Below are 24,546 nucleotides of genomic sequence, written 5' to 3' on the forward strand. Positions count from 1 at the left end.
TTGGCTTTGAACTGTTGAAATTAGGAAATACTGTATCTTCCTGTGTGTGTGGAAATTTTGTAGCAGCTAACTAAGTCAACCAGAAAGTGATCAAAGTGACAAGGTGATCAAAGTGACAGGAAATTATATTTAAAAGTATAATCAAAAGGGATACCATTAAATAAATATTTCTTTATGTTAAAAAGAAATATAAACATGAAAGAATTTTTTTTTAAGTCCTTAGAATGGTGTATTGAAGTAACTTGACTTTAAAATAAAGGCAGTGTTCAGGATAGCATTACATAACTGGACTAAGAATGTGCAGTGAATTTATGTGACTTTTTCCTCCTGAAAGGAGAGGTTTTATTCAGGCTTTTCAGTGCCACAGTGTATGGTATGATACTGCATTTCATTTATTTGTCTTTTCCAGGTCTGACAGCGGCTGCCATGGCAGAGGCCATGAAGCTGCAGAAAATGAAACTCATGGCAATGAACAGCCTCCATGGAAGTGGGAGTCAGAATGGAACCGAGTCAGAGAACGAAGAGCTCAATTCTAATGCAGGTGAGGGATACTCTGAACACCTGGGCTTGTGTTTGGGAAACAGAATTAAAAATCTGTCTCAAATTCTTGTGCTCTTTTGTTTTGTAAGCTCTGCTCTGCCTGTGTCAAATCAAAATTCCTGCACCCGTTTGTCCAGTGTTCCTCCAGTTTCACTCCTAACAGATATCTTCCTATTGGTGAAGGATTGTTTTCATTATGTTAGAGTACAGATGTTTTAAACTATCCCCTAAATATATTTGTGGTAACAAAAGATTTCTCTATTGCCAATAGTGGAGTTACTTCCAGAGTTTTCCTGTAAACGTTGGAAAGTTTCCAAAGCGTCAGGTTGTTGTAATTCATACTGAGTTCCACAGTTCACTGGAGAAAGGTAAAGTAGGGAGTGCTAAATCACCATCTTTCTGGCTTTCCTGCATTTTGTTCTTTCCTTGGATGGATATTTGCAAAGCACAGCTGTGAAGGAGGGTTGTGATGAACCTTTGCTGTGGCCTGACCGGGTCTGCTTGGGGGGAAGGCCCTGACACCAAACACGTATTTAGGCTGTACCATATAAGCATTAATGTAAATTGGAATGAAGTTCCCCAAGTCCCAGCTCCCAGGAACAGGGTTCAAAGGTGAAGTCAGAAATGGCTCCTGTGAAGAGGAAATCTTTGCTTATTCTGAAGTCTTCAGGTGAATAGAAGAGATTTTTACTTGGATAGTGAGAGAACCTGGAACAAGGCAGCTCCCTTTTGTCTCTGATACCTGTTACAGTAAGGGCAGTTTCCCTTGGTCTCACTTTTTTTTTGGCACAGATGATGCTATGATACACTACCATTCATGGTTTGTTTTCATTATCAATTGAAGGGAAGAGGCATTGTGTGATCCCCCGTCACATCCCGCTCTCCCGTCGGCATTCCCGCGTCTCCGAAGGCAGAGCCTGCCTGGTGTGTAGTGTGTACCCATCGTGCCATCAGAATGGTAATTTATTAGACCAATAAAGCAGCAGCTGGGAGGTCTTAGACTCATTTTCTAAAGGAATAACTTTGAATTCATGACAAATTATGCACAAAGCAGTCTTTCCAAAAGTGGTATTGCCTTTTGCTAATTTTGTGTACTCATCTGTATTGAAGAAATCTGGCTTCTACCTCATGCATTAAACCTTTCCCCAGCTTTGTGTTCTGCAGGATATGTATTTCTTATTCCCCTCTCAGACCCTGATCAATTAGTGCATATTGAATTCAGAAAAAAAGCACTGAAAAAGCATATTTAGCTTATGTGACTCTATATATACATACTCTTGTATGTAGTTCAGAATGAATTCTGAATTTTCACTGAGTGCCATGAAATAGGACTGCAGATAGAATTCCTACGGAAGAGCAAGGAAGCTTCACACTAAAACATGTAGGATTGGTATTAGGGATTTAAAAGCTGCTGTACAAAAGTTTGCTGATCTCAGTGTTCGTGTGTTTGTGTGTTACCTGATACAACAAAATTTGTGCCCTTCATGTGGGGAGAATCTACATTAATGTGATTATTTTAGGTATTGAGAATTTTTTTGAGGAGCTCTCCTACCATCCTTTGGACAGTGATCAAGGGGTGTACATGTTACTGGGGAGCTCTCTGTGCTTTTTAGCAATTCAGTGAGTTCTACAACCAGCTCAATACTGGTTTAAATATTTGGAGAAATTCTCACTGATTTTCATGAAGCTGCAGAGGGCCCAAGGACAAGGGTATGGGAGCAGTTATGTAAAGAACTTTTCTCAATTCTTTCCCCTTTTCATTCCCTAATTCAGTAAAATTGCCAAGAGCAAATTTGCTGGCTCAAGTATCAGTGTTGCTTTGCAGACAGAGAAAGAAATCCTTATCAGAAAGAAATAATGCTAATCATACTAAAAATCATACTTTTCCCTCTTTTTAGTATCCTCAGTGCCAGCGTTAGGCTCATTTTGGTAATGTGTGGGTTGGAGGGTCATATTTTAAAGATTTGCTTTAAGCAGGTACAGCAGGATGTGGCAAAAAGGAAAACCAACATGAAAGGGATGTAAAGATTGACTATACATTTCACCACTGAAAATAACTAAGGAATTATCAAATATTCACTGCAGAAAACCCCTGGGGGTCTGAGGTGGGGCATGAAGAGAGTGGGAATTTCGTTTAGAAGTTCATGCACACGTTGTAACTTTGATCCGCTGTGAAGGGAACACCAGGATAATTCTGTGTGCATGAAACCTTCACCAACTGTTTGTTTTGCTCTAGACTTACAGTTTAAATGGCTATTAAAAACAAAATGGGGATGTGAAATGAGAAAGAAAATTGAATTTTGAAATTTTTTTTACCAAGAAGAGGTAAAAAGGAACAGAGCAAAGGAGTCAGAAGCCTCATAAGTGAGAAAAACATTTTATTTTAGGAGAGAGACCTACAGTTTCTTTGATTTGAGGTTGTGTTTAATAGCTTCTGTAATGGCTGCAACATGACTCTGCATCTAGATTTCAGCATGAATAACAACCTGTTCGTGTTTCATTTAGCTCCAAATGAGAAATTCTGTCTTTTATTGTTTTAGGAAATTAGTCTGTGTACTATTGCTCCTGGAACTTTATAATTAATCACTAAAGGTTATGGCTGTGGAGAGTTTGTGGGAAATAGATGTCTGAATGATTATAATTGTAGCTGTCAAATCAGAAATATAGTTATATAGAGCGGAGGACCTTTTGCTTCCTTTGTTTTTTTTCTTTTTACTGTAACAAAGACTTGAAGGGTTGTGCAGTTTTACTTAAAAAAACAACTATAGAGGTTGTTGGTTTTTTACCTCAGTGCTACATGTTCACTTCCTACAATGCCACTAAATATTTCACTTCAGGATATGTGCCTTCTTCCTCATCCCATAGTCTGATAGATGAGTGGAATACTCTCTTTTTGCTGTTGTTTATTTTAAATTAAAAATGTAATTGAGCTGCATTAAGTCCTGAAGCTTTATTGCCAGATGTTTTGGAAGTGTGTCATTATATACAGGCCATTAGTATAATAAAAAAATTGTTGAGGATGTCTTGGCATATTCATTTCAACCTCCATCTGTATCTGTTGAACTCAGTATGAAATAATTTTGGGTGTGCTTCTTATTATTACCTAGACTGGCACTTTTATAGTTTCTTCCTCTGTGGGTGAACCTATGATGATGGAAATTCTTCCAGAATTTCTCTGTCTGAAGCCAGAATTCCTGCTATCCATTTAAAATCTGAACTCTTAGTCGGTCTAACACAATCACTGCCTGATTCTTTAGATATTATATTGTCCTCCAGGAAATTACAGGTGTGGAATTGAATCTTAAAAGTGCATCTGTGAAAGTGGGGAGTAAATGTGCCACTTCTTTCCCTGCTTCTAGTCCAGCTGGACTACCTACCTCCTTTTTGTGATGTTACACAACAATCTCAGTAATGATGGAGTTTGGTGCTGGAATATTCTAAATAATGTAAATAATATAAAAATGCTACAAGAGATAAGACTGAAAACGTGTGTGGGGGGGGAAATTTCCCAAAAAATTAATTTGCACATATTTTTTTAATTGAAGTAATGCCTTAGTTCACAGTGCTGTGAAGAATGTGAAGAATGTTGTTATACATTTGAGCATTGGTGTCCTCCTTCCACTCTCCCTGCAGAAGAGAAAGAGATTTTTTTTGCACCTTCCTACTCATCATATGAAGTGTTGAAGCAGAACTTCTCAGGCAGTTGAAAATCTCCTCTTTAATCCAATGCTGTAGGTTCTCTGGCCCCACAGTCCAGCTGAGTTGTGCTGGCTGTTCCTGGTGGCTTTGGTTCTGTTTCCTTGTAGGATCCTGGAGAGAAGGTTGAATTCAGAGAACCAGATGGTTTGGGACGTAGGTGGATGTGGGAGAAACTCATCCCTCTGAAATATCAGAATCCAAGTTGGACATAGATCTTGCATGATCCTGTTCCTTGTTTTTTGGCTACTCCAAGTGGAGATGAGGTGGTTTTTTGGTGGCACTTGAGGTTTCCCTGAGTGCAGAGGTTTGCCAGAGCTAAGGCTGGTGACACTTGCCAGGAGTGTTGTGGCCTTTCCTGTTCCACTTGGGAAGTGAGTAAGATCAGGAGTGAGCAGCTGGCAGCTGCCTCCAGGTATTCTGGCTGTGTGTGCAGCTCTCAAAGCCCAGCCACGTAATCAATTTTGTTGTTCTATAGAAATGAGAGACACAAAACCTCTCTGGTTGCACAAGACGTGTTTGTAAAGATCACCTCTTTCATGATCATGCAATGCTAGAACTGGGTTAAGTGTATTCTGGAAATTACTGTATAATTGCATAGGGAAATTTGAAACTTATTTGAAATCAGAGCTTTTATTTTTAATAGCACGGCAGCAGGTAATTTGTACAAGTGTGTGATAGGATAGATTGCAAAATACAGGGTTGGTGGCACTACCTGGACATCCTTTAAGCTGCATGAGCAAGGCAGGATCAGTGCCTGGCAATCGTGACAGCAGCTGTTTGTACAGAACCTCCCAGCAAAGAATAAAGCAGGTATTTCCTTCTGGTGGCTTTTGGAGTTACCATGCATGATTTAAGAAATGTGTTTTGCTTTCCCCAGAGAGATATCAAACAGTACTAAGTGTTTCAGTGGTATTTCCTTAGGAAGTCAAAATGTTATTCTGCATGTAGAGTCTTGTTGCTTAATTTCCAGACAAGGAGCTAAGTTAGGCAGAAAAGAAAGGAAAAACACCCCAGCTTTTGGCATATGAGGATCAGAGAAAAAGCTCTCCGTAGAAAAAAAAGTGTTATCTTTTTATCCTTCTTTCCCTTCAGTACCTGCCATGCAGTTTTCTCACAAATGCAAACATCCTTCACAATCTGTTTAAAAAACCACAAATACATCACTCGGAGGAATATTTAAGGAACCATCAGGAGGGAAAAAACTCATTGGTTTAATGGAATGCTGTCAAGGAAAATCAGCATCACAAACGACACAGGGGCAGAATTGATACTTTTGCACTGACATGTTAAAAGAAAATCCCATGCATTATTTAGAAAACCCAGAAATCTGTCAGCTGTATGATTGCCGAGTTAGCAGAAGCAGGAGGATGCTGCTCAAGTTGAAAAGAAACGCGTAGGCACAGATCCATATTGTAACCTTTCATGTTCTCCACCCACCACGAATACCCAGCTATTACACGGTCAGCATTTTTGAGTTTTTCTCTTTTAAAATTTTCAAGTGCTTAAAAAGTCAAAAGAGGTAGGGCTTTTCTTCTAAAAAGCAGGATGCCGAGGCTGTTATTTTATTGTGAGAGTAAAAATGACAGGACCAGAGAATGTGATTTTTTTAATCCTTGAGTACCATGTAGATACCATGAAGTCATTTTTCCTGGTGTTAAAGCAAGTATTTGTGTGTTACTTGAGCAGAGAGTTATTGTTTAGAAGTCAATAATTTTATTTAACACAAAACATGCAGTTTTACAAATACATTCAGTCAAAGCTACTATTACTATCTTTATCATCACTAATGAAGCATACATTTAATTTTCTTAAATTGTCCTTTGGCCAGGAGGAATATATGAGTCTTAGAGTAAGAGAGAATTTAATGTTTTGGGGTTTGTGTTGTCTCATCCAAAAACTAGACTTGTTTGACTCCAGCCCTTGCAGATATATTAAAACATTTTATCCTAAAAATTGAGCCCTCTGTGCTGTTTCTCCAGGGACATGATGCCTGAAGGAAATTCATGTAGTGATGAAACTCAGTGGCTTTCAGGATGTGCTTCCATACATAGCCTTGGAGGGATGGTTTCTTGGAAGTTTCTTGAACCCACTTGCAAGTGAGGGCAAAGAAGTTGTAGCCTTTGTTTTTCAGTGGAAATGGAGTGAAGGAACTAAAACATTCACGTAACACTGGGGCTTTAAAAAGAATTTTAGGAGGCTTTCATGAATCCCAGTTTCAGTGAAGTGCAGAAGTGAATTTCTTATCTACAAACTATTTTAAGGTCCCACTTTAGCTAGATTCTTAAACAGTCACCTATGTGAATAATTTAGCTGTCTTTTTTTAAAATATTCGCTTAAGCATGAACATAAATATTGTATAGTAAATGTATATGATGATTCACATGTGTTGATTAGTCAATTGTATTTACATATTTGGCTTGACTGACACTCAACTCTGAGAAATATGAAGTAGCTCTGGCGTAGTTTGAGAACTAATAATGGAAATACAACTGCAGATGAATTCTGAAAATTAAAATCTCTGTGCTCTTCCGTGTAACTCTGAGGCATCTTTTTCAGTGAGAGGAATTCTGGTTCAGATTTTTGATGCTTATCTTACACATGATGAAATTAACTGTGTTTATATAACATCATGAGCTAATGTAAACTGTTTTGAAGATCAAGCAAATTTAGCTTTTATCTTATATAGAACTCTTTTTAGAAAAGTTTTTATTAACTGTTCAAGCTCTGGGTTGTGTGAATGCTTTTTGAGTGGGTAATTCTCAACGGTATATTTTAAATGGGTTTATGACAATTAGATACTAAGTGTTTATAAATGGAGAATATATATACTTGTGTTAAGTTTATATTTCTGCAATTAAACATATCACACAATCTGCTTCCTTGGTATATTTTGGCTGTTACATTATTTGAAGTCAAAGAACTGTTGTCCCTTTTTTCCAGGGCACAAAGAACTTTTCTGTCTTTATTAAGAAAAAAAAGAAAATTCTTCACAATGATTTCTAACTTTTGCTGGAACAAATTTAATATAGAAAATCAAGATTCATATCTGTTAAAAAAAACTTGCTAATGCCAAATCCAATCCCTCTGGGTGCACACAGTGTAATCATAAACAACCTCTCCGGATTCTTGCCATATCTGCTCTCAGAACTAAGTGCAGCACAAGATAAACTAATGACAAAATGCAAATGGTATGGCTAAACGGCGTGGAATTGAGAGCTTTCACATGTCTATCACCTTTCAGATCCTTTACAAATTTATAGTCTCAGAGTGCAGAGGTCTAAATCTTCAAAGCTTGAAAAACAGAGGTGCAGCATGAACTAATCTTCATTTTTTTTCCCCTATCTTCTTACAGCAGCACTAATGGAAATGTATTTTGTTTAATGACTCTGAAATCCTGTTTGTAATTAGATGTGGGAATTGGTCTTACTTTGTAACAGATGATACTGGAATAATAATATGAGAGATGCTACGCTGAGACCACTATCCTCCTAAATCTATATCATTTTTCATTTTATTGACAGGAAATGTGTTCCTGGAACAAAGAGATTGATTTTAAAGAGTGGAAAAATAATGTCTAGTAAAAACTCAAATGAAAACATTTTAGCATTACTTTAAGTGTATCACAAGTGTATTTTAACCCTTTAACTTCATTTTTAATTTTAGTAAACAGTCTTCCTAAAATTGTTGCTTTGTCACTGATAAAATCTTTGAGTGAATGTGCCAAAAGGTAGGGAACTTTAATTAATGACAGGGTGCATACAATTAAAATGCATATCATATTTCAGAAGGATTATTCAAAAGAATTAATTTTGTCGCTTAAAACACTTTTACAGTCGTAAATGAAGTAATTAGGAGTGGGCACAGAAGATGTGAGTGCAGGCTGAGCTCACACAGTCCCTGCAGAGTATTACTTGTCTTTACTGTGTCTCGATGTCATAAATCATTTTGGCCACTGTAGAGCCAAGGCTACATCTTTTCCTTGGTGATAATTCTCACTTTTGTTGGTAGGAGCTGGATTTCGTGGTCAACATCAACCTGCTGAAGGAATAAGGTTCCTGTAGAGTGTCCCCCATTCTGACAAGGTCTCGTGTTCCTCTGCACAGCACAGAACTGCCAGAGGACTGTGGGGAGTGAGACTTATCAGAAATGCACCAAATTTAGGACTTTCCATATAAATTTTTATGGAGACCAATACAGATTAGATGCTCTGCACTTTCAAAGGAAAAATCATTCCAGTTTGGACGTTTTAGTAGGGTTGTGTGACTGCTGAAGGACACAGTGTGGAGAGGCTGTCCCGCCCTCGGGGCAACAGGAGGATGAGGAGCCACCTCTGCCTTCCTGGGTGGTGTTTAGTGAGAAGGGGAAGGAAAAAAAAAGTCTGGTCCAGGTCTACCCCTCTGAAATGTGTTTTGAATTCTTTGTTAAAATATCATTGGTTAAAAGCAAAAGCAGCCCTGGTAGGAGGAACCATGACCTGGTGATCAGCTGAACTCTGGCAATTAGGGATGCCAGAAACGCTCAGTGATTTGCAGGTTTTCCACAGTGCTACCAAAGAATAAGAACAGTGAAGTGCCAGGTGTCAAATACATCCTTTTAATTTTTTTTCAGGTCCTTGTATGTCCTCTTGTTTCCACAAAATCTCACCTGCTGATCATTTTACACAAAGTAACGTGTTTAAACTCTGGGATGCAAGAGGATGTTTAACCAGTGTTTAATTTCCCATTGCAGAGTCTAAGGAATCCTGTATGTAAAGAATTAGTGATAGTTGCCTTTGTTCATACTAGTGAGTCAACTTCAGTCTCACATTAATGATATTTTAACAATAGAAAGTACTTTAATATTTTAATTACATTGTAAAATCCGGAACATTCTTGTTCTTGGTAAGGCATATATAAGTTAGGATGAAAACTGGCATATTACCTTTGATGTGGGCCACATGCTGAGAGTCCCCCAAAGGATGTCATTGATAGTGATACAGCTGCCAACAGCAGGAGTCTCATGAATTGCAATTTTAATCAGATTTTTAAAAAAAGTCCCCTAATATACAGTTAATTTATGTTTGAGGCAAGAAATGTTTGTGGTGTGATTATTTGGAATATTTTCTCACTTAAAGATGTAGCATAAATCCCCCCCTCCAACTTTTTTTTAATAACGTGGGTTTTTAGTTAAGGATTCAGCACTAGGTTTGTGCTGAGTGCCCTGAGCTGACATTTCTGCAGCTGAGATTTGGTAGCAGTTTTCCTTGCAACAGTTGGTGCTGTTGAAATGTCTGGCTGATTTGTGAATTTGATGAGACAGAAGTCACCGTGGTCTCCAGTAATTCTGCCTTTCCTTGCACCCACAGAGTACAAGGCATCCCTCAGTGCTGGAGTAGGGGCTGTGTGGGTATGCAGGACATACACAGATCACAACCTTACTCCTTTTTATAGAATACCTTGGCTCTCTGGAGCAATCAGATTCAAGTTTTGTTTTCCTTTAATGAAGTTTTGATCCATGAGAAAATGAGGATTATGCATTTATTTCTGTGATTTTAAAGTAAGCATCTGACAGTTTTGCATAATAGGTTATGCTTTCTGCTCCATATTCTGTTTAAAAAAAGCTGGAATCCAAAGCTGTGAGTGACATTTTGGTAGAATTTTAGCAAGTACAGTCATTAGCAAATTAAAAATAGATACAGGTGGGTAGTCTGTGTTTTTAGCTCCTTTAAAAAAAATCCAACTCCTAACTGTATACAAGAGCAGCAGTTTATCAGATCCTTCTTGTTACAATTAGGAAAGACCAGCAATGTTGTCTCAGACCAAGAGTAAATGTACCTTTATCACCAGAGCCTTTAATTTCCAAATTCTTTTTCTCAAATTAAATTCTTATTCTTAATTTGTTAGAAGGTTAAATTAAATTAATAAGATCACGAAAAAAGTATTAAAAATAGGTTCATTTAGTCATGGAGAAGAAAATATTGTTGGCACCATATAATTCAAGCTACTAATTTGTCCATAATCTAAAGGAAAATTGCATGGATTTTTAATGTACCAGTTTCAAGTGCCATCTTAATATGTTGATTATTATGGAAATTTAACCAATATTATGTTATCTGATAACTAACTAATATGTATTTTAGTTTGCATTACTTTTTGCAGACACATGTTTTGTTTTGGGAGGCACAGCAGCAGCACCTGATGGTTTCAGAACAGCAGTATTTTCTCAGTCTTTGATGTTTTCTTGAGGAGAAGAGTAGGTAAGGCTTCAGCTGAACCATTCTTGCAGCTGAAGAAGGTTCCCTGGGGTGGGACAGTGATGCTGTGTTGGGGTGAACACTCCAGTCTGTACCTGCAGCGTGGGGGATCCCAGTGCACACACCTGGCTCAGGTTAAGTCAGTTCAGTGGTGGCAGGGTGAGCTCATGATGGCTGTTCCACCCTGCAGGGTGGCTCTGCCTCTGGATGTGGTCTCTGTATGGCAGTCTGTGGTGTTTAGGGTCATAGGAAAACAGCACTTCAGGCTTGTTTCCTTGTCCACATTCCAGCGACACAGGAGCTCTGCCAGCCTCATGTCTGACTAACACTTGTCCAGCTTAATTGTAGAAGTTTTATAGGCTTGCTTATCGTGGCCATTTTTCCTAAAGTTTTCCCTAAATCTTCCTTGTTAAAGTCTTTCCTTACTTCTTGTCCTGTGGGTATGGAGAACGGTTTATTCCGTTTTATTACTGAACATGTTTTTTACTTAGTGCAGACTATTAGTGAGTCTCCTGTCTGTTGTCCCTTCCCTCCATTAAACAACCTGCTCTTCTGAACATGACTCATCCTGAGGATCTTCCCATTCCCTGGTCAGCTCTCCCTGCACTTCTCTGGCCTCTCTTCAGGTGATTCAGATCCTTCTGGGTCCCAACCCCAGGCAGTGTCTCGGTCAAGGCTGTGCCAGAGCTCTGTGCACAAACGTGGAACAGAGACAAAGAATTTCTCCCAGTTGTACACTCAGTGATCTTGTATCAATGTGTGCCACTTACTCTCCTGGCATTTCCTGGAACAAGGATACTGCTGACCTGTGTTCACCCACAGTCTGCTATAGCCTCTAGATGATTTTTTTGTTGTTATCTACTTATTTTATTTACACAGGTGGTCAAACCCCATTCTGAGTTTGTGATGCTATTCCAGTCTTTCATCTGCCCTCACCAAATTTTCATAGTGTATCTCTCTTAAATCTTCACAAAGGTTTAGATAATTTCTAATACAGATCCAGAGTTTTGGATAGGTTGGTTAATTTAGCTGTGTATGCAGGATAGAGACTCTCACCTGCCCTTGAACGTGAAACGTTTTGTTCAGTTGAGTTTGGCCATTTTATAGTTTATTCCATCTGTGCACATTGACTGAAGGTACATTCTGAAGGTAAATTAAAATTGATAGTTGAAACTGAAAATCAGCATTTCCTGTCTAGATGCTGTGCATTTTTTAAGCTGTACACAGCCATCTGCAATTAATGCTCTTTGTTGTATATCTTCTGTATTTACAATATATTTGACAATAAAACCTTTTTTGACATTTAATCAGTAGCAGAGTTGTTCCACTCTCATTATATATTCATGAACTTTATCACCAAGACAAGACATAAATGTTGAGCTTCCCTTTAAGATCAGACAGGCATTGATATTTAAAACGTTGAAAATTGGGGGGTTTTGTGACTGTTCTGCATTTGTACAATATAAAAATGAGAATAGATTCTTCTTTTTAAGAGGATTCTCAGGCTGCTTTAAGGATGGAGACAGTGAAACTCTGGGACTGGTGAAACTGTGTAAGAGCTGTATATTCAATTACTGATGTCATGGGACATCAGAGGCTGCTTTTTCCCCTTTTCCTGTAAGGCATATAATATTAGTTAAATTGTGATTTATTTTCCCCTATTTCAGATGGAAATTGGAAAGGTAGTAGGAAGAAGTGTCTTACAAGTTCCTATGGATCTGCTTGTTGATTGACTCTCTCTAAAAATTTGATGTGAAGGGGATTTTGGCATTTCATCCTTGAGAAATATTCCCCCTCATTTACAGTACCTCTTCTATTTTTCTGGATTTTAACAAAGCAGGCATTTTTTGGAAGTCGAGTCCAACTTTATTGCCTTTCTCTGTAAAATCCTAGATCCAGGAAGAAAAGTCCTTTAGAAAGCACCAGAATAGCATGAGTAAGATTTTTCATTTCATTTTTTAAACACCAAGTGTATCTGGGTATGTCTTTTATGTTAAATGACATTTCTGTGTCAGTGAGAGATTGAACTTTTATGCAAAAATATTATTGAAACAAAAGGGAATTTGCATGAACCTTGTAGGTATCTTATATTTTGGAGGATAATCTCTATTGGGCCTCTCTGAATTTAAACTCGGGGATCCTGTCAGTAAAAGAAATATTTGCATTGTCCTATTGCTCACAACTGATACTGATTTTCTCTCCGACTAACTAACAGCTCTTCTTTCTGCCTTGAATAATTACAGCCCAAACCCTGCCCCTGTACTATGTAAATGGAAAATCCAAGTCATCAGATAGCAGTGAATCTTCAGTTTGGATTAAAAAAAGTATTTTATTTATTAGATGCAGTTATAGCACTGAAATAAATGGTTGATGCAGTTATGCAACATCTCACCTTCAAAATTTAATCATCTACAAATGCAATTTATTTTTCATAAGCTCCTTCCCTTTTAATATGATTCATTAAATTTTTTTTTTCCTGCTTTTTGTTTATCTATTTTGGATGGAGACTCCAGGCATTTATTTCTCCTCTTCCTTAATGTTTGGTGTGGTTGATGTGAAAATATTTTTAAATAATGTTCATATTAGTTAAATAATTTCATATTTATTATTTATATATTTTATATACTATATAATATATAAATATATTGTATATTTTTTATTATCTATTAATTACATATTGTTCATATTCAAATAATTTCATATTTAAAAGTTTGACGTGGCCAGGGAGGTTGTGAACTCCCCACCTCTGGAAGTGTTGGAGCAACCTGGGATAGTGGAAGGTGTCCCTGCCCATGGCAGGGGGTGGAACTGGATGAACTTTAAGGTCCCCTCCAACCCAAACCATTCTGGGATTCCATAATTCTGTAGAATTCCATAATTCTGTATTATTTGAAGCACATGGGGTATGTGACAATAGCCTGGTCTGGAAAGAAAATTCCCTCACAGCTCCTCCATTTTTAGTTCTCTTAATTGTATACATGCAATAACTTCTAATTCAATTAAGAGCAGCAATATTCTGCATTAGCCCGTGTGTCAGAATCCATGCAGTATACTATAAAAAAGTCATTAGTTTGGTAATATCAATTTAACAAGTTTTAGCTCATTAACCTTGACACCAGCAGTGCTGGAGAGAGGAACCTTTTGATATTGTTGTTCTCAGCATATACCAGGGAGCTCTGAAAATCTGTTGAAATCCATTGCTATTATCCCTGATCATCAGTTATGGCTCTGTGGTGGCTCTTCTGGGCAAATGCCCCATAATAAACCACAAATTACAGGTTTTCAAGTCAACTTAATGAATGGTTGGTTCAGTTATACAACATCTCACCTTCAAAATTTAATCATCTACAAATTGCAGAAATACTTCTCGAGCTGTTTCTTTTTACCTTCTGGATTTACTTTTGAGAAGTCACAGTTACCTTTGTAATTAAGTGGTTGGTTTAGCTTTTGAAATGTACTGAGTAGTTGGGCAAACATGTCTGTAAAGCCAGAGCTGCCTCTGCAAATACTGGTTTTCTTTCTGAAGGGGATCTTGCATTATTTGACATTTATGAAAACCTGTTAGAATTATATGTGAAACATGTAGTGCCATTTCTTGTGGCAAATGTATGTTATTTTACATTTGTGTTAAACCGTATATAGGCACATTTCTACATGTATATGTATGAACGTATCTCAATATATTTGAAATAAGAACTACAAATCAGACTGCAGATTTGTGCCTTCTAATTTGGAGGTTTGTAGTCTGACCATGTTCACTTTGGATTTAAATATCTTTCATGGTGTTCAAGCTTGATTACTTGGCCTCACCTGAATAATATAACTTAGAACTAAGGCTTATATCTGGGTAGCTGTCTTTGTATTATGGCTGAAAAAATCTATCACTTCTAAGATGTTTTTTAGAGAAAAATGTGTATTGTAGAAGTTTCAAGGGTTTTTTGACCAGTATTTTTAAAAGCTGGCACAATTTATAAAGCGGAGGTTCAGATGCAAAATGTGGGGCTTTAACAAACCCATATTTCAGGGGGATCATGCTCTGGGGTGGTTGCTTCACCAACAGAAGGATCTTTACGGACTAAGACACCAAAGAGAGGAAGCAAAGGTGTCATGAGTTGTGGAACAACCTCTGTGTAGTACTGAGGGAGGCAGAATCCTTCCTCCTTTTGGTCAAACCCCCAAACCAGCATCAGGCTCTGTTCCACTGGGAACACCGAACTGGGTGCCAGACCCACAGTTACTGAGCTGTGGGTGTGCTGGGACAGAGGGCATCCCTTTAAAAACCTCAGCAGTGAGGATGACCCTCTGTATTCTTTCTTTTTAAACTGAAAGCTGCCTAGAATCTCCGAAGTGAAAAACAGATCTTCAAGCTTCCCAAACTGAAGAGCTTTGGGAAGAGTGTATTTGTCATTATGTTTAATTTGCACATACCTCACCAAAGAAAAGGCCAGGGGAGCCAGGCCGAGAACACAGCTGTACAGGCAGCTCAACTAATTGCCTCTCCATCCTCAACCTCATTTATCTTCATTTCTTCCCAATTATACCAAATTATCAATAGTCTCTGTTGCATCAGAGCCTTAATCCCCTTTATTCAGGCGGCATTAGATAGTGGCAGATGAATTCTTGGAGGGAGTCAGGGTAAACAGCCATGAAATGCCACCTCTGGCAGATGGCATTGCTCACAAGAAATGTGACAAAACATTTGGAATTTGTTTCTAGGCATTGGTATGAGAAGGCAAGCTGTCAATATTTTTTTAAATGATAATCAAGGTGGTGCATACTTATACCACAAGCTGAAATGAATCCTGTCCAAAACCTCAAGCTTAGTTGAGTTCAGCTTGGCACTTGTGCTATTCCATTTTGTTGCAGAAGCTTCTCACTTTTTCTTCTGAAGAAATACTTTATCTGGTGTTATTGTCAACCTTTTAGTAATGTTTGTTCTGATAGTAGTGGTTGTTAATAGCACGAAAGAATTATTAATTTGAAGACATAGAGTATCCTTTAAAAAATTTAGGATGTATTTTCTTCAATGGTTTATTTGACACCGTTGGTCATTTCTAGGGGTTTGCTGCTGCTCCTTAGAGAAGCCAGTGCAAAACTCCCACTGATATTCCTTTAGGAGAATTGCACTAGAAATGAGATGAGAGTAGCCAAGGGCTGGGCTTGCTGAATGAGAGAAATGTTCTCAAAGTCAAAGATGGATTAAACATGTAAGATGTCCAAGTGCTGTGGTAGGAGTTTATTCAGATATTACTGTGAGCAAAATTGAAAGTAGTTGTTAAAGGAAGTACAAAGTTGGCTGCTAACGTGGTTCAAGGGGGTTTTGTGTGTTATTTTTAGACTGGCATTAACTAAAACACTGCAGATGTCACTGCTGACCTTTTATGTGAATTGGGTTTACTCACAGGCTCTCCTGGTTTTGGCAGCATTCTAAACATTTTGGAAGTCGGTAATACTTAGTGCAAGGGATCAAATGCCAGATATAAAAAAATGGAGCACCTTCAGAATTGGGATGGACCTTCCCAGTGTTCCCCACCCTGACACAGCTTATGGGAACTGTGCAAGTGTTTGCACTTACTCCTCCTTCGTGGAAACATGGGCTGTGGGAGTAAATGTCATTGCAGAGCTTTCACAGTCATTCAGCTTCTGTATAAAAGGATGTTGAGCATCCCTTGGCAACCTCTCATTCCCTAGTAAAATTTCCAGTGAGTTTGGAGCAGATGCTGGAGGTTTGGAAGATTTTCCAGGTGTGTACGTAAAAGGCCACAGACTTTATTTAATTTTTTCAAGCCATACTTTATGGAGTTCTTTTGGTATTAGGTGTTTTTGAAAGGATTACATAATCCATTAATGTCATTTGAAATGAACTCAGAAGACTACAATCTGTAACTTGAACTGTTCTTAGGAATTATTTCAAACAAACAGTAAATGATGAATCTTTGAAACTTGAATAACTTGATTTTGTACCATAGCATTACCTATCTGCCATGGATGTCAGGATGTTCTCAAAGCCTCTCAAAATCAAACCAAATTATCTGTCTAGCTACAGTCATGGTAAAAATATACTGTACATATATCTCACTGGTTCTTTCAGTAAATCATTAAATATGGGAAAATATTAAGGAATTTTTTAAAAGAGGCAGAACATGCTTAGTTGTGGTGAGTGAAGGTGTCAGTGTGATCATTCCTGGTATACAAATCCCAGCTCTGTGCTTGCTGGCTGCCGTTGTTGAGTTTAGAAGGATGTATGTTTATCCTTTCTGGCAGGCAGCCCTACAAACTGTGTTCAAGATCTGAAAGTTAAGCTGTTTTATTTCTGGCTTGTGCATCATCAACAGTAATAAAAACATGACAGACCAGAATTTTGACCTTCTTTCTCTCTGAGAAATGCACGTGTTTCTGAAGACAGACTGTGGTCCTGCAGTGGGAAACAGTTAATTTTGTTGTTGATGGTTCTAAACCACAAGAGATACCTTGTTCTAGTACAGCATTCTTATCTTTGTAGAGAAAAATAAATAGCAATAAAGTCACACGCTTGTTAATAAAATGGTAGCAATAACTGTACTGCACATTGTAGAGGAGAATAGGGTTTTATAACTTACTATTTCATCCACTACAAGAACTGGGAGACATCAGAGGAAGGCAGCAAATGCCAAGTTAACCCCCCAAAAGACACCTACAAGTAACATGAGGTAGTTTTTCATACAGTGCATAAGGCAAGCTGGGGGACTCCTTGCTACAGGATGTCGTGGATGCAAAAAATTGACATCTGTTTAATTAAATGGAAAAAAAAGGTCTATTAAATGTGGTTAAATTCAAGGAAAATACCTCTCTTTCAGGCATTTCCTAGTGCCTGAATTGTTGGAGAGTGTTGTGGGAAGCTGTCACTGTAGGTTGGCCTGTAGCGGTTTGGATGCAGTCATTCTGGGAGCCATTATTCCTGAAATATCATGGCTAATTTCCATCTAGGAAGCCATAAATACCTTTAACTATTGATATGAAGATTGCAAGCTCCCCCCCTGCCCCTTATCCCATGGTTAACAAGGCAGAAAAAGCTTCATTTATTAATTATCAGAGCTTTTCTCCAGCTTGTCATACTCCTTCCTGGCCCAGAAGCAACTTGTTTTGTTTAATATTTATACATGACTAAATCAGCAAAAGAAAAGAGGAGAATGGGTACAGGTAACTTTGAGAGGTGCTTGTGAATATCAGTGCATTTTTAATGACACTTATTATAACAGTTTGTGTCTAACTTTCTGAAAACAGGAGGTTTCATCTTGCTAAATGTGACTTTGATGGGGTGCAGTGGTGGAATAAGTTGAATCAGCTGAACCACTGAGATGTGTTTGGTGTTTTGAGTTTAACTGAAGATACTTGGAGCAGTTTGTGGTTTTAGCAAACCAGTCCCTTAAATCACATTGCATTTTCTTTCTTTTCCCTGCACATTAATGGCAATAAGGAGACTTTTCTAGTATTGTGCTTTAGCACCATCATCATCAGTCATCGTGTGGGAATGTCAGAACACATTGCATTTACCACCTTCTTGTTTCTTTGTCTCTACTCATTTTAAAAGAAGCAGCTGATGGTTCAAGAGGGATGATTAGGTTCCTAAATAAATATTTCATCTCTGCTTTTATCTCCTCAAAAAGTATCTTCCTGGAATTAATTGTTCTTAATTAAATTGGCATCAATATTCTGACACATTCCCAGTTATCTTCAATGTCCTGTTTGCTGTGAAATAAACTTTGATTTTGCTGTCATTAAGACTTTTCAAAAAGTTTAGAAATTATATTCAGATTTCAGATGTCTTCTTATTGTGTAATTATCAACAGATTACTTCACCTAAGTCCTGACAGACATATTTTTTAAGTATGACTGACTGATGGACAGATTGGGAATTGCTGAATTAATGGGCACATTTCAAAGCTTTGGCAGGGCTAAGCAGTAATTACATCTGCTGAACCACTTGATAAGTTTTTGGAAGTAGCCCAGTAAAGCCATCACTGGATTTCTTGAGTTTTAATATCTTATCCTACACACTTTCATGGCTTTCTTGTAGGGCAGAGTCCAGAAGTTGATGTAGCCAAATGCACACAGCTAAACAAATCCATGGATAAAAGCTCTAAATGCATTGTAAATGTAGATTTCAGATGGGTATCATGATTTTGGGGGCTGATTAAAAATCTCATTTCCTTTTTAAAGTTAAAGAGTTTGTTTGTGGATAATAAGGGACCACAGAAAGTGTCCACGGTTGCGTGGCCTCCGTAAATAACATCATCTGCTGCCAACAGGAGACACAGAATTTGGGGTTAAACGGGTCATAATCCTGACCCAGAACAGTTTTATGGTTTTCTGACCATAAGTTTCTGTGACAATTGAAAGGAAAGTGACAATTGAGCAGGAATGTGACCTGGGTGGTCTCTTGCTGACCTTGCTCAGTTTATGAGATATGTCAGAAATTGTTTTCTACCTGATTTTGTCCATGGAAAGAGCTGACTGAGAATTGCAGCCTGAAATGTTTTTGCAGAGGATCTTCTGTGTAGACCAAAAAAGTGACAGTTTTTCCCAGTATTGAGGTGAGATTGGGACTTTGGTAAAAGCAAATAGTCTGGGACACCTGAAAACACAGGGGTTGAAAGTGCTGACAAACATAGACTTGTGTTGTTTTGGGAGTAATGGGGTTCTAGGTAAGCCAAAACACTTCAAAGGCTTTGTGTATGCTGGACACTTATAAAAGAAGTTAGGGGTGCAAAACACTTTGGAATTAGCAGTGCTGAAATAGCAGTGCACTGAACACTTTTTTCTTTGTAGCTGATGTTATGCTTAGTATGCCCAACAGGATGAAAAATGTGTTTAAAAACAATTTTAGAATAAAATTGACCAGCGGAGATGGCATTGCTTTTCACAATTGGAGTTCAATTTTTCAGGAATGTATCACAACAAAAAATAAAATGACAGACAGAGATTGAAACAGCGTGGTTGTGCAATTTGGAGGTGCCTCTGACAGAGGGGATTTCATTTAGCTCAACCAGACAGTTTTAAGGCTGATAAAATGAATTTGAAACCAAATGAAAAGAAACTGTCACCGAATTGAACTTGGATTACTTTCTGGAGATCTTTCAATACCTAAAACCAAGAAACTAATTAAATATATCTTCACTAGAAAAAAAAAAAGATTTTTGGGGTTTGTTTGGAAGAACAGAAGCGCACAGGGAGGTTTGTTGCTGGAAGACTTGTGGCCTTAAGAGTTATCTTATAAAATTGCTAAAATCAAAGATGGGCAAGTAGCAGCATTTTCAGAAAACTGAAGCTGAGCTTATCACTTGCATTTGCTTCAACTAAACAAAATGAAACTTAAACAGAGGCACTTTGTTTATAGACAGGTACGTGACTGTACATCAGTGACGTTGGTCTGGGAGTGCAGGTGTGTCACCCACAGCACGTGTGTGGATTGCTTGGGCTGATCTTCCCTGTCTGTTCATGGTACCTGTAATTTAACTCCTGAACTCACCTGAATGTGCCAATTATACAGAATTTGGCTCCTGGGCTGTCCAATGGCATTGAGGAAATGTTTACTGGAGAATTGACTGGAGTTGTTGCATCAGTTCTGCTTTTGCTTAGTTAAACATGTATGTAATTCATGCAGTGATAAATAACCTGTTAAGACTGGTAAATATCAAACTTTTCATTATTAAATATATTAAGTAGATCATAAATAACTCTCAGCAAATCCACATAGAGTCCATCTTTATCTGTGCCATCTAAAACATGCACATTTCCATGTACAGTGCAGCCAGCCGTTTTTTTTAATCCATATATTGTGCATTTAGCTGAAAATCTGAAAGCAGAGCTGTGCACCCCACGTTTGCTGCGTGGTCTGAACTGGGGGGTTGAAGCAGGCCAGACATTTCTTCCCACTTTATCCTGGCTCTGGTAAGGAAACCAGGATCTCTGCTTGAACCTGACAAGCTCCAGGAGCTCTGGAAGATGGAGGTTCTTGTCTCTTTTGCCTGTTTTTAATGCTGAGTACAATCTGTTCTGGGACAAGATCGACTAGAATGCAAACAAGATAAGGAAAAATTACCTTTTTGTCCTTTAGTTTTATCTGTTGGAGGGAAGGTCATGTGAGGAGTGGGTAGGAGAGTTAAATGTAAAGCTTTTGGTAAAGTGTATAAATGATGTATTGGCACTTTGACAAATCAACAGACTTCTGAGTGCTCTGATAATATTCCTATGACACTTATGAATCAAGTTACTAATATTTTAAAATGAAACATTCTGTCTCATGTAAAATAAATGAAAAGCTATATTTCCCCTCATATAAAAGAGTTAAGTCCCAATGCTACTTCCTGTTGTCTTGTTTTCCTTAGTGTTGTAAGTTTGCTTTCTTCTTTCATATAATTTTTCCTCTATTGTTTCATATATACCTTACTTGAAATCCATCTTTCTATATACAGTGGTCTGGATCATTGTTTAATTTTAGACTCCTTATCTGCTGTATTAAAAAGAATGAGAGCCTTTATTAGCTTAGTATGGACAAAGAAATTATTTTTCCCTAATACAAATTTCTGTGAAGACCAAACCTTTTGAATATGATGAGTCAAAAAAAGAATTACTTTTCTGGGGTGTATTGTGTGATTCATATCATAAAGTTTCATTTTTAGTTTCACCTGTAAGCTCACCATACCAAAGACAGGATGGAGAATTAAAATGTGACATTTTTGCCTTATGGATGGCACCTATTTGGACAAAGAATGTCAACCAACAGAAATCTCCTGAAAAAATGTGGTTAAACCTGAATTTGAAGTATTAAGAAGGATTTACTTTTTATGGGTGTATTCACTTCTAATTGTTATGGTAACAAAGAATTTGGAAGTATGCACTGATGTGTATATATGTCAGATATATATTTGCTGATCTAACATGCTGACAACTGTGTTACTAAATAAGAAAACTGTACGTTCAAAAATAAATACTTCTTTAACATTGCATGACAGTAAAAGGGCTGAGTATATCACCACAGGTGTTCCTTTCACATATTTGGTTTATGCTGTGAATCTAGTTCTGCCTTGCTATTAATTTATACATAATCTTACTGTATGGGAATAGATACTGAAGAGAAGAATGCAAATTTTCTTGTAAAATGGTTATTTTTTAGCTGTGCAAAGGGACTGCAGGTGGGATGAACTGGAGGTGTCTGTGGCACAGGGCACAGGATTAGGACCTGTGAGCCCTGACTTCTCTTCCAGTTTAGTTTTCCCACTGCTGAGCCAGGAAATGGGGAACTGGCTTTGTAATTCTGCACCTCTGCTTTCCCCATTGGAGCCAATCAGTGCCCTTATAAAACACTTCACAACTGAACAGTTCTAGGTAAGAAGTTGTTCTAATTATTATTTTCTTTTCAAGAGACTTGCTACTCCACAGTAACTGCAGTCCAGATGAAGCTGTTATCTGTGGGATGCTGCAGGCTGCAGGCTACATTTCATTTAACATCCACTTTTATTATACCTCATACACTGAGCTGTATTTTTTTCTTTCTCTAAGGAGAAGTGATAGGGAACATAAGAATACAGGAGTGGTCTGGAGAGATAAGTGTATTGCAATTTATTCTTGTGTTGCTGGCATTGAACACTGGAGCATATTTACAAGAGGAATTTGCAGGGGAAAAAAGTTATTATTGTCTCCATCTGTAAGTAAAACTGGTCCAGTGATTTGGACTGTACTGATTTAAATTCAGTTTCCCGTTCCATTGCAGGTTTCCTGTGTTTCCTTAGACAAGTCCCTGTTCTTCCCAGTGCAATTCTCCATCTGTAAAACAAGAATAGAAGTATTTTCCTATGGAACATGCAGTGGTTGTAGAGCTGGGCTCAGAGAGCTGGCAGGGCTCTGACACTGCAACCCAGGGTAGGGGCACGAGGCTCTGAAAGACAAGAGAAACTTCCAGAAATAAGTAAAGGAGCTGAGTTTAGACTGTGTGTGCTGGGGTTGGAAGTCTGGACCAGAACTAAGAGGTGAGGGAGACTTTAGATGAAGATTTTAGTTTCCATTTTTCGGTTTGAGTTTTCATTCAGAAATTTCTGATAAACTCTTGGGCCTAGTTTTTTTGCCACTGCCCTGATACGTAAAGTTACAGGTACAAAAAATTCATGCTAAGGTACATGTCATATTTTTTGAGGAAGAAGAAAGTGTGAATGATAAATTTGCTGGAAAAGCACATGGAGAAAAATAAAGTCATTTGATAAAATCAAATGCTTAGCATTTCCACAGAAACTGCTTTATAAATTATACATTTAACTTGAGAAATAATTTACCAAATAATACCACCTGTGTTTAACAATGGTCAAAATGTAGAACTTCTATCCTAAGTAGCAGTCAAATGTTATTTGAAAGAGCTGATATACAGTATATTAAATAGCAAAGATGCTGACACAGCCTTAACTGTAGTAGTTCTTCTAATTGCTGCACTAGGCCATGTTATATTACATCACATGGCATAATTTAGTGTGTCTTTCTCTGTCAATGTATTACCATTTTACAAATTACAGCTCTTTCATAGGAAGGTAATTCATACTTGGACATTGTGCTAAAATGATGGAGTGTTTTCCTTTTTTCTCAATCATTGATCTTTCAAACTTTTGCATTTAGCAGTATTAATCATGCTTATTAGCCAAGTGTTGTCATAAAAGAATGGAATTTCTCTGTTTTGAAGTCACGAACAAGAATTGCAATTAGAATAAGTAAATAAATGACCAGGGTGCAGCAGATAAAGGCAGCAAGCAAAAAAAAAACCATTTTAATTGAATATGAAAGTGACAAAGTCAATGCAGCAGTTACATGGTTTTTAACAATTTGTAATTTAATTGAGAATGTAGGGTGCACTCGGGAAGGGAGTGAACTTAAAATACCTTTTTTCCTTTAGAAATGTTCAGTATAACTTTTTTTTGGTGGTTTGTGTCGGGGACCAGATGTATTTTAGAACTCACTAACATGGTCTAGTTAACAGCTATGTAAAAGGAATTTGTTATTCAAGTGTGGAAGTGTAACACTGAAAAAAACTACAGTCTGTAAAATTGCTTCTTTGGAAGACCAAACAGAGATTCTAGACCACAAGTGCTTAGTTCTCTAGTTTTTGGTTTAGACAATAATTACTATGCATAATAAATCCTGGACTCCTAAATTTAAATTCCTGAATATTAATGATGTCCAAGCCCAGCCTATGCCTGGCTCATTTAACCCAGCAAAGTGAAGAAACTGTGTCACTTAAGACATCCCCAGGGTCAAACCCAGCAGTGGAGGGGAAGCTTTTGAAGCTCAGAGGTAAAATAGTGGAAGGATAAGTTGTTGTGAGCTCTTCGGGATAAGTTTCAGCTGGAATGCTGGTGAGAACTGGAGGGAGGGAATGGCCCAGTCAGATTGACAGTGGTGAGAGACCTGGGGAGCCCAAGGGCGGACATGGACGAGTCTGTGGCAGGGACTGGGTGGCCTCATGTCCTGTGAAAGCAGGAGATCATGATTTAGTGTCTCAGATGTTCCATTTCTGTTTATTTCCTTAATCATGACTGATGTTTACTTGTATGATTTTATCCTTAAACGTTTAGCTTTCCTGTTCCCAGAAACTAGTGTTATGAAGAAGGTGTTGCTGAAAGTTTCCGATCCTCTTTTTTGACTGATGCATATTTATTCATTTATTTTTGAAAGGCTCAGGTGCAGGTTTCAGATGCTGTGCCTGTGTCATGGTAAAGAGTATTAGCCCATTGCTAACCGAGAAAAATGTCTCTAAATAACAGTGTATGCCATTCATGGTTTGGTTTGCTCTGTTTTACAGGTGGGAGTGAATCCTCCTGGGATAAAGAGAAGCTCCAGTCTCCCATTACGACGGGATCCCAGCACAGCATTGGCCATCCCACACTGTCAGGGCAGTCGAGCCTTGGGAGTGCACACCCGCTCAGTCCTCTCCAGCAGAACCACCTGCTCACCAACAGTATGTACTGGGCTCTTACTGGGAAAAGAGGGTACCTGGAGCCCTGCTGGGGGCTGGGCTTGCCTTCCTTCCCAGCCTGGTGGAGGTGGGGAGGTGA

General features: G+C 38.1%; 1 protein-coding gene across 5 annotated transcripts in view; it reads left to right on the forward strand.

The window, feature by feature from the left end:
- The window catches only part of DACH2 (dachshund family transcription factor 2), a 249,301-nt gene that overhangs the window by 162,641 nt on the left and 62,114 nt on the right, over nucleotides 1-24,546 (forward strand). For all 5 annotated transcript variants that reach the window (XM_027690399.1, XM_027690400.1, XM_027690403.1 and 2 more), the window contains exons 3-4: nucleotides 410-541; nucleotides 24,294-24,449. In XM_027690399.1, the coding sequence (XP_027546200.1) occupies nucleotides 410-541; nucleotides 24,294-24,449 (288 nt within the window). The remainder of the gene's footprint in view (nucleotides 1-409; nucleotides 542-24,293; nucleotides 24,450-24,546) is intronic.

Source organism: Neopelma chrysocephalum, unplaced genomic scaffold, assembly GCF_003984885.1.
Source record: "Neopelma chrysocephalum unplaced genomic scaffold, ASM398488v2 Primary Assembly neopelma1_81, whole genome shotgun sequence".
NCBI classification, from domain to species: Eukaryota; Metazoa; Chordata; class Aves; order Passeriformes; family Pipridae; genus Neopelma; species Neopelma chrysocephalum.